This window comes from Telopea speciosissima, chromosome 11 (genome assembly GCF_018873765.1).
Source record: "Telopea speciosissima isolate NSW1024214 ecotype Mountain lineage chromosome 11, Tspe_v1, whole genome shotgun sequence".
In the NCBI taxonomy this organism is placed as follows: Eukaryota; Viridiplantae; Streptophyta; class Magnoliopsida; order Proteales; family Proteaceae; genus Telopea; species Telopea speciosissima.
Window position 1 is genome coordinate 56,658,806 of NC_057926.1, and position 10,832 is coordinate 56,669,637.

General features: G+C 40.3%; 1 protein-coding gene across 2 annotated transcripts; it reads left to right on the forward strand.

Moving 5' to 3' along the window:
• The first annotated feature begins 357 nt into the window (after positions 1-357).
• On the forward strand, positions 358-1,639 carry LOC122645513 (AMSH-like ubiquitin thioesterase 2). Of its 2 annotated transcripts, XM_043838824.1 has the most exons (4): positions 358-481; positions 612-664; positions 760-958; positions 1,499-1,639. In XM_043838824.1, the coding sequence occupies exons 1-3, from the start codon at positions 395-397 to the stop codon at positions 932-934; spliced, it is 315 nt and encodes a 104-aa protein (XP_043694759.1). In that variant the 5' UTR covers positions 358-394; the 3' UTR covers positions 935-958; positions 1,499-1,639. The 2 variants fall into 2 exon arrangements, with proteins under 2 accessions (XP_043694759.1, XP_043694758.1); XM_043838823.1 differs by lacking the exon at positions 1,499-1,639 and having other exon boundaries at positions 760-1,408.
• The last annotated feature ends 9,193 nt before the right edge of the window (positions 1,640-10,832 follow it).

Consider the following 10,832-nt stretch of genomic DNA (forward strand, 5'->3'; position numbering starts at 1 on the left):
CTTCATAAGCATCTTCGGCTTCATCCTTTTTCTCATCTATACCATACAAATTAATAATGAGATTTTTTTTCTTCTTGATTTACATTGTTGTATGGGTACACTTTCAGTGGGATCTCATATTTCAAAATAGATGATGATATTTATATTGGTGTATGGGTGGACTGCATCCACATTACCGTGTTTCATCTTTCCAAGAGCAAAATTGGGTCGAGAAATGTTGCCCTTTTTCTATGTTGATTTTTCTATTGTCTGAATTCTGTATAGTATTTGTAGTATGACATACCTGCAAGGCGTTGACCCTCTTCTCATTTGCGAGGACTTAAAATGATTTTACTTTGTGCCTATTTCAATGTGTAGTCCTTTTCATGCTAACCTCATGTATTAAATATTCACCATGATCTTAATGGGCAATGTTCAGACACATCCTTCGCAGTCTTGTTTCATGTCGTCAATTGATCTTCATACTCACTACTCATATCAGGTTTGTCCCTCTCCCTAATTGCCAGTACAATTATTCATTTGTGTGGGACTTTGCTGGGTGTGCATATTTTTTAGGTCCCCCCCCCCCCCCCTGTTTTTTTTTATACCTTTCTCACTCTGGCTTTCTCCAGATCATGTTGCCTGAAGCAATTGCAATTGTCATGGCTCCAAAAGATGGGTCAAGGTGAGAAAGCATCATGGTATCTGGTTAGAGGAATGCTACATCTGCTTTACAATTGACATTTTTTTTCGTAACAACTAGCGTCTCAACGTGTGCAGAACCCATGGCATTTTCCGGCTAACAACACCAGGTGGTATGTCAGTCATTAGACAATGTCAGCAGCGTGGCTTCCATCCACATGAACAGCCTCCAGATGGTAGACCCATTTATGATCATTGTACAGATGTCTATATGAACCCCAATCTAAAGTTTGATGTCATCGATCTCAGATGATCACATGGTGAATGAAAATTAGGGGTATTGCTTCACCCTCCATTTTATTCACTAACTATGTGTGTATAATTATCAATATTCTATGTTAGTTTTTCATCCCCCACCCCAAATGAAAAGAGGGAAGGAACTGTGAACAAGAGAAAAAGGAAAATTTGCCAATTGGTGGCATAGATTGTTGCCCCATGATTAAAACTACATAATATCAAGCCAACTTCTGGAAAGCATTGGTGACAAGTCAATTCTTGACAACAAATTTTTTACGTACTATTTTTGTTGTCATTGCAAGTCATGTCTATTGTACAGTTTGCCTGCTATGTTGAACATTTCCACATTTCAATTACTCATCTGTATAGAGTTGAAATGTATCTGAAATTTATTACAAGCGCTGTTTTCGTATAAACTTATGCCTCCCATCCCCATCAGATGGGTTTCTTCCCATCAATCTCAAATATATTGGTGGTAAATTCTTGTTGAAAAGCTAAAATGCCCTATATACTCTTGTTGTCTTGCAATAGTGTGCGACCTGATGATCTGACCTTGTGCTTGGGTTCTGCTGGCTACTAGAGATGGTCATGAATACCACAAGGCAAAGAGTGAAAATGTCATGGAGCCTAGAGGTGAAAGTTCTTTTTCCTTGAGCTAATCAACAGTTAGAGGGAGTAGCATGGGGGTGTGTCTTGGACCACTATGCCCACTGTTTTCTTTTTCTTTACTCATTGTTGAGAGTTGTAAAAGCTACACTGATGTGAATTTCATGCTCATTTCAAAGTAGAAAGGTGGAGAGAACCTTTACCATTAGTAAACATAAAGGAATATTGGTGGAAAGGAAAAGAGTGAGCTGAAAGACATCCCGAACACCAAAAGCAGAGATGAAAGAACACTTGAATCGAATTTGTGTACTTTTTGGCCTTTTGGGGTACGTATGGTTTCACCATGGTTTTTTCCTTTTGTATCTATTGGTTTTTCCCTTGAAGGGCAGTAGGTTTACCGTTCTTTTTATACAATAGTGGTTCTAAGTATCGGTACCGTATCGCCTGATAGGTTTTGCTAGTCACCGATACCGATACCATATCGATATCAAGGTATGGACAAGGGGTAAAATGGTCAGAAAATTTTTTTGTAAAGGAAATTTAAGGGTAATTTTGTTCGATATAGTAGATCCAGGCCGATATTGTATCGGTATTGTATTGGTTTTATGTGTTGCCGATACCCGTTCCAATACCATGCACTAAAACCGTAGAGTGTTTTAATTGACCCAATACGCGATAGTCCATGCTCTGAATGCTCGAACCCAAAGGGGTAGGAGCCTAGGAGGGGGGATGAAAGATTGAAAAGATTGAAATGGTGATCTAAAATCCACTGGGGCTTAACAGTCGTAGGATCCAACCTAAAAGTGGCAAAGGTGCTATACTATCAGATCTTCTTCAAGAAACCTCACCTTCCGTCTTGATACCAAGGTTTTAGTTCATGGCCATTGGTTGCCACTGATACTGATACCGTTATGGATCGGCCGTATAGGTCTATGATCTGTTTTGGGCAGATTCTAGTAATAAACATCACTTTTTTATTTTTTAAAAAAAAGACCCGTCTTCACAGGATCGGCCAATGTGTATGCCGATACAGATAGTATCAGCCCGACACTACCGATACCTAAATCCATGCCAGTTGATACAATAGTTGTGTGAGCAAACCCAAAAGGGGGTCCCTACCTGTCTCCTCCTTTCCTCACTTCAGTCGGCCCTAACCTTATATGAGAAGTATGGAGTCGGGGAAGTCTTTGACTGAGTTGGGAATTGAGGGTATGGTCTCTTCTCTTATCGTCAAATCACGAAGAGGGGGTGGGGGGGAGTGGACAAAGGCATCTTCAGAGAAAGGAAGGGACACAGACAGATCCATCGTCTTACATTCTTTTTGTGGTTGCGGCCCCCATTACATCGAGCATCCTAACCGTCGGCTACCCATCTGAGGGTTCAGACGAGCACGAAGTTGCAGCTTTCTTTCTTTGTACACTGTAATGGCATATCATCATGGGCGAGGTTTACACAATGGTATAAAGTGGGTCCTACAATCCAATGGGGATGGTGGGGAAGAGCCGAAGAGGCTGGGGTTCATGTGTTTATGTCGAGGAACAAAAAACAACAACAACAACTACTACTACTACTAACATCAAACATCAAGCCAAAGCAAAGGAACTCTGACACGAGGAGGAGGAGTCACAGGACACTTGTATTTGTTTGTGGTGGTCGTTATGTTTTTTGTCCCTTTGGCCTTTGGCCAGTCCATTCCACCCTGGTTTCAGACATTTGGTGTGTGTGTGTGTGTGTGTGTGTGTGTGTGTGAGAGAGAGAGAGAGAGAGAGAGAGAGTGTGAGTGAGTAGATTTAAGATCCGAAAGGGTCATCCAATTGGAGAGTGGAGTCAAAGGGTGGTTGTCACTGTCAGTCCCTTATTTGTTCCACATGGCAAAGTAGTAGCATACGGTGTTGCTTATCCAAGTAGGAAAGGGAAAGCATATATGATGGTGGTCCTATGCCAATGGTCCATCACCCTCTACGCCCACGGCCTATGGACCCACCTTGGATCCCCATTCTCTTGGGTCAATTATGTAGTAATGTTCATCATCACCTCTTCCATCCCAAATGTCCCACATTTTGGTCTGGAGGGTATCTTTTTTTCTTCAGAAGTCCCACAATAGAATGTCCCCCCCCTCCCCTCTCCTTTTTTGTTTCTTCTTCTTTCATTTGATGATGATATATGGGGACACATTTCTTACATGATGAAGCTTATGACCTTACAAATCTATCATGTATAGTTGGATTCAAAATTTGCGGTAAAATTGTCAAAATCACTCGTAGTTGATATGGTAAGTTTTAGCCGAGGCCCTATGCCACGTGCTACAATTAATGAATCAAAATTGATCAAGATTTAGAATGTTAGCGAAACGATAGAATACATAATGGATCATCTGATTGATTTTTCTTCGAAACTTGATAGATGACCAACTCAATATGTTTCTTTATCTAGCTAATGCATATAATGCAATATCAGTCATCTATTGAACTTATGGCTTAAAATGCATGAGAGAAAATCAGGTAAAAGGGGGATCATATAGTTGAGAAACTACAAAATTCAACTTATGGACAACTCTATGGGAGCTTTATATAGCCAAAGATTTGTGAGATCTAAATCCATCATCTTCACATCTTAAAAATGATGATCCTTTAGGGTAGCCTCCCAGACTAAGACATGTAAAATAAAGATCCCCTAACATAGGATAGGAACATAAGAAGCTCAAAGCTTTCCATGTTAAATAGTCAATGGCAACAAAGAAATCCATACGCTCAAGTCTCACGCTAATGATTCAAGGAGTCCATAGATACTCTGTTTCTACTTGGTTATTGTCACCAACCACGATGCATGGTAGCTAGGGCTGACTAGGAAGGATGGGAGTTCGGTTCCTCTGCACGTATCAACACGTGAACGCACATGTGAGAACCAACCATTTATCCTAGTTTTACCATTTAAAAGGAGAGGAGGGATTTTTATGGAAACAAAATTAAAATGTGATAGATTCTGAGATGTATGTTCACTTGTTGGTACATGCAGATGATCCATTCTTGAAGGATCGCTCTCTCTTTTTCTCCATCCGATGTCATTTAGGCCGATTTGGTAACACTTGCGCTTCACGGGAGTGATTTTGCATTAAGAGCGCTGGGCAATGTTTCAATTCTCAGGGAACACTGCTGCTATTTGGTAGCGCATTTGATAGCCAACCTTAAAAAAACGTGTTCCCATATCACACGAATTGAAATTTTAAAAGTTTCGGGAAGGATCATGGTTTTATACCCCTGAGAGTATCATGTATTCCTATGCCTTCAAGCAAAAGTGTTCCCCAAGTGCAATAATATTTTCAAAATACTTTTTTTATTTGCGCTAGTAAGAGTGCTCTATTGCAAGCTGATGGTCGTGGGTTTGATGCAGGAAATAGTCTCTCCATACGTAAACTTGAGTCCAACTCGTAGAAAAACACTTAAAAATGTGTTCATTTTTGAACACCTACGAAGTGTATCCAATTCAGATCGTCTACGGCGCCTTGCCCAAAGCGGCTTGAGCTGTGCACAAACAGGGTGCCCTGCAATGACCGCCTTACCCTTGCTCGGGCAAGGTGCTCGGGCAGGGGTAAGGCGGTCATTGCAGGGCATCCTATTTGTGCACCGCTCAGGCCGCTCTGCCCGTAGCACCGTAGATGATCTGGATCCAAGTGTATCGGCCTTTAAAAAACCAAAAGGTGTATGTAATGCACAAGGCTCTCACTATTGTAGGGTCTAATACATAACTTTACCTCCCACTTTTAGAGTTGGGCTCATGTTCACGTACGTGAACTTCAGATGGAATCTACTCCATGTGGGTCCCGTAGGATGGATTCCATCTGAACAGTTGTGAACCGTTCTCGTATGCAAACGTGAACCTAACTCTTTTCCTACTTCTATAAAAAAAAGGATTTTTTTTTCAAACGCCCCCTTCAAATTGCCCATACCTACAAATGCAATCCTACTTTCCAAATTATATAACACTCTAGCCTAGTCCGTTAGCCTGAGAGGTTATGTTCAAACATCTGATTTTTTTTGTACATGATTAAACCATTCTGCCCTTGATAAGGTAGAATGGTCCAGTTGTCCTCACTAACATTATTATTTATTTATTATTTTTCATGGTACAATTTGGAGGAATCAGGGGAATATTCCCCTTGCTTCCCCAAATACTCGAAACAGAGAACCTCGGTTAGGGTTCAGCCTTGAAGACAAATGCATACGGCGACTAAAGAAGATGATCGTCGGCTCCCAAAAATATCGACGAACGACGGCAAGTTACCAGCTAATTGAAGGCCGCATCAAACATCTTTGCCTATGTCCAGATCCACTCTTGTTTCCCAACAAATTAAAGACTTCAACTCTTTATAAGTACAAATCCCAAACGCCCAGACCCTAGAAAGCTTGCTCTAAAACTTGGCAATGGTGATTCCAACAACTGATTCCGACGATTTCTCACCTTCTGCAACTCTAATTTCTTACGATCGTCCACTTCCTTTACTGAGAGGTCCCATACCGGCTGGTTTATCAGACGACCCATCAGAAGGTCCTTTCGTTCTCGCCTTTAGAGACTCATCGAGCTGGAAGTTTGCTTTTCAAACCTGTGAATCTAAAGTCATTGAGCAGTGCGAGGTACTCTCGATTTTGTTCTCTGTTCACTTTTTGGATGATGAAATCTTTGTTTTCAGTTCCTTCCTCCTGTCCATGTTTTTCTTTTCTTTCTCTTACATGGATGGCTGACATTATTGAAAGTTAATGTAATTCTTTTTATGTTATGCTATATCAAGTAATTAAACTTCTGCAAATGTTTCATTTAGAGATTGTCTCTGTTCTCATAAGGGTTGCAGTTTTTTCTTTTTTTGGTTTTTTTCCCCTCTCTTGTAAGGGCATGTGGGACTCGTGGGAGGAATAAAGAGTTTTATCATAAGGGTAATTTGGTCATTAGATTTTTTGAAACTAACGTCTACCGACTCAAACTACCGGAGTGACTAGAGTGTTACAAAGTTTGGAAAATAAAGGTGCATTTAAATAGTGAAAATTTAGAGGTGCATGTATGGGCAATTTGAGGTGGACGTTTTGGAAAAAAACCCAAAAAAACACATAAACACTGCTCCATAGTGTTGTCAACCGGCATCTTTTAATATCTAGTACCACACTATTACACTTTCTTTTTTATAAAAAATAGGAAAAATTATGCGTACACATCCCCTGTACTTTGTCGTAAGTGCAAATCAACCCGGGGTTTCAAAAAATGAATATGTATACCCTTGAACTTTTAAAACCATGCTAAACTAACCGTCTGTTAGCCCAACCACGTTAAGTGATGATGTGGTGTTTATAGTGGACATGAAATAACTTTTTTATCCTTAGATACCCACTAACCTAAGCAGTGGGAGAAGAGATTCGCTCTTTTTCCATCTTCCTTTCCAGATCTCTTCCCTTATTCTTCCAATGCCTTCCCTGGAGTTTATTTTGGAGACCAAAAGGAGAGAAGAAGAAGAAGCCCCAAACCCTATGAAGTTCAAAACCCCTATCCTCGAATGCCAAAACAAGAACACATTTCACCCCCTGGCCTCTTCATCTCCCTGAGTCTTCTAACGCTTGCTTCCCTTGTGAACACCAAATCAACGATCGAGCCATGTTCCAACTCCAATTCCTACAATGCCATTTGGGTGTAAGCTTAACGGAGAGGTAATGGTGGGCATGATTGAGAGAGGGAGGGGGAGGCGGTGATGACGGTATGAGAAGGCACGGCCATGGAGAAGGGTGCTGCCAAGGGTGGGGCAAGAGGTGAGTGGGGCTGATGGTATGGATGAGTGCAGCGGTAGTGGTGCTGATGAGTGCAGTGGCGATGGTGTGTTGTTGGTGAAGCCTGATTTGGTCCAGAAAGTGCGGTTGAGACCTTTGGAGGGCCGTTTTGGTCTTGGAATGACTTCAGAATGCTGAAAAATGGCGGGGCTCAATTGTGTTGGGCTCGTCGAGATTTTCGAAATGAGTACTTTTGAGCCATATGTTATGTTTTAGTCCGGCCATGTTTTTGTGGCAATTTTTTGGGCCAGGGGCACTTTTGTACTTTTTGGGGCTAGGGTTTCCTTATATAATGTTCTTATCTCTTTGAGATGGGGTTAAGAGGGTTTGTAACATTTTCAGAAAAAATAGTGAAACCTGTTCTATTGCTCGGCTGTGGATGTAGCTTCCACCTTGGGGGTGAATCACGTAAATCTCTATGTTGTGCGTTGTGTGTGCTTTCTCTATTCCGTTTTCTTCTGCCAATCGCCATTCTGGGCATTGTTTTTCTTAACATGGTGGTGGCAGGATATGCTCGTTGAGAGGGGGGGGGAGTGCTGGATTGGGTCAATAGTGTTGGCAGGGTGGATGGAGGTGTGGGGTTAATGGCATTCTGATTTGAAGAAGATGATGGATCAGACTCCATTAGAAGACCTGGAGATGTTGTTGCAGTATAGTAGTAACAGAGATGAAGTCATGCTCGAAGTCGTTGATGGCAATGAAGTAATAAAACGAAGAAGTCAAATAGTAGCAGTAGTAGATCTTGTTGAAGACGATTAGAAAGCCAAATAGAAAACCAGATCATGTTGAAGACGATCAACAACAGATGATATCGTTGAAGAAACAAAATAGAAAACCAGATGGAAGAACCAATTGCTATAATGATAGCACCAAATCTCATCATAGCCTTCTGCAACCCCAGCAATCCACCATGCGCAACCCAGCGTAGACATTGGAAGAACAAGGGAAGAGATTTAGGAAGGGAGATGGAAGAAGGGAGAATCCATTCACCAACTGCTTAGGTTAGTGGGTATCTAAGGGTAAAAAAGTTATTTCATGCCAATTATAAACACCATGTCATCACTTTATGTGGTTGGTGTAACGGACGGTTAGTTTAGCATGGTTTTAAAAGTTCAAGGGGTGTACATGTTCATTTTTTGAAACCTCAGATGGATTTGTACTTATGGTCAAAGTATAGGGGGGTACACGCGTACTTTTCCCTTAAAAAAAAAATTTTAAGGATAAGAGAGTTCTTTGTGGGGGGAATGTAGACCCTACACGTGGGGCCAATGGAAGGATGCACAGCGGCATTAACAGGGATGTCATTACCACCAATCATAGGGGGTGTGGTGGTCATTTCACCCTCCCCCAGAGAACTTTTTTTTTCTTTGAAATTTTAATTGCATGACGAGAATATGGGGTCCATGTTCGCTAACATAAAGTCCAAGCAAGAACAGGTCTTGCTTTTTTGTGTAACTAAACAGGTCTTCTACGTGCGTCCTCGGACCTCTCCAAGTATGCTTACCATTACAAACAATTCAGTAGAACCATACGCCTTAGTCATATAATCATATAGATGTGTTGGTAGGTCCAGGCCACCAAACCACCCACCCCCCCCCAAAAAAAAAAAAAAAAAAGATTATTATTTAAGGGGGAGAGGTGTAGAAGGATCAGCATTTTGGATGCTTAGATAGTTGTTGAGCTAGAATTGTATATCTTAATTAAAATAGAAAAGCCAGAAGGAAATCATGATCAGATCATGGGTGAAACATTTCATATCTATTAGAAGGAATGTCTTCATCAATTGTCATCATATGAATATATATATATAAAATATGTGTTCACAGAAGAAGAAGAAGAAAGGTTACTTTCACCATATTATTTATACTAATTTATTTTAATTTCCATACACAACCATGTAGACCCTTTCATCTCTGACTTCACGTGAGAAGCTGTTATTAAACATTGGATGAAAATAATTAAGTCCATAATTAGAAGGTCCAACCATTTCATTATTACATTCCAATCTCTTGGATTTTAGGGAAAGTTTTCCTTCACCCACAAGGAAGTATTCCTTCTCCACTAGTTATGGAATTTTGGATTTTTGGGATTATTATTATCTCCCACACTCTATTATTCGTGGTCGCAAATACCCTTGTTGGTTTTAAAAAGAAGGTTTAATTAGATTGGAGAGCTAGGATTCTTCATCACCATGGATGAAGGAAATTTTAAGAAACAAAGTTTCCTAGTCTATGCAAGTGATATAATTTACTTAGCTTATGCACCTAATTGTACGACATGGAATGGTGATATATATATATAAATGGATTGACTTTAATTGTGTTCAATTTCAGCCACAAATTCAAGCGTATGCCCTCCATCACCTTACTTGCTAGTCCATGCACCTTCGTTGTAGCCCTAAATTGCTTATTTTGGTTGTTCACAAATTTTGCTTCATTTGAAACTTGAGTACATGTGTTCAATTTCAGCCACAAATTCAAACGTATACCTTCCACCACCTCAGTAGTCCACGCACATTCTTCGTAGTCTTGAATTACTTTATTTTACCACTTCTAAATGAAAATGCAGAGGAATTGAATTACTTGAAACTTGACATATGAGCAAGAGTCATTGGAGTAGTCTAATTTCCATCTTCATCTGATTTATCATGCTTTGCAGTAAATGATTGTAGAGGAGGAGAGAGGACCTTAATTCCTTAATATATTAAAAAAAAGTGAAATTTAGTAGGTATGAAAATTTTCAAAAAACAATTCACTTCTTTGAGCGTTCCTCTCTTTTCCGTATCAGTATCGAGGGAGGGGTATACTATAGATATAATAATAGTTATCCTACTTCCGCCAACTTCATTATATTTAGTTTTGTTTCTACATCTTCTAATCCTTCCTCTTCCTCTTTCTCTCTCTCTCTCTCTCGCAATCTCTACACACCTCTTCTTCCTTCCAAATACCGTCTTATCAAATTGCTCTTTCCAGGGTTTCCTTCTCATTCTCTTCCTCTGCAAATACGAAGATAAGTTTCTCCCACAAAAACCTTAGAGAGGGGAAAAGAGAGAGAGAGAGAGATTCTTTTTGTTGGTTGCCTTTCGGTGCTTATTTTGGTCACCTTTTCTTTCTCTTTTACTCTTTGAATAATAATAGTCCAAAGGGGAGGGTGAAAAAAAGCTTCGTTCGAATCCTTCGACTCGCAAGGGAGAAAGGGAAAGATAGAAAGAGAGGTAATCTGAACGTCGAATCTCTCTGAGATTTTCAAAGTTATTGAAAAGCTGCTTCTCCTCTTTTTTTCTTTTTTTCTTTTTTTTTTTCTTTTTAATTTCTGTCATTTCTTGTCCCAATTTCAAACGACCTCAGCAGCTATTTGTTGACTCAAGGAGTCCCTCGATTATTTATCGACTCATCTCGTTTTTCTTCGGAGGTCAGAGCCCCCTTCAATGCCGGTCCTCCTTTAAGTTCCAACTTTTTTCGCGGCTTTCTGTTCTGTTCTGTACTGTTCTGTTCTGTTCCA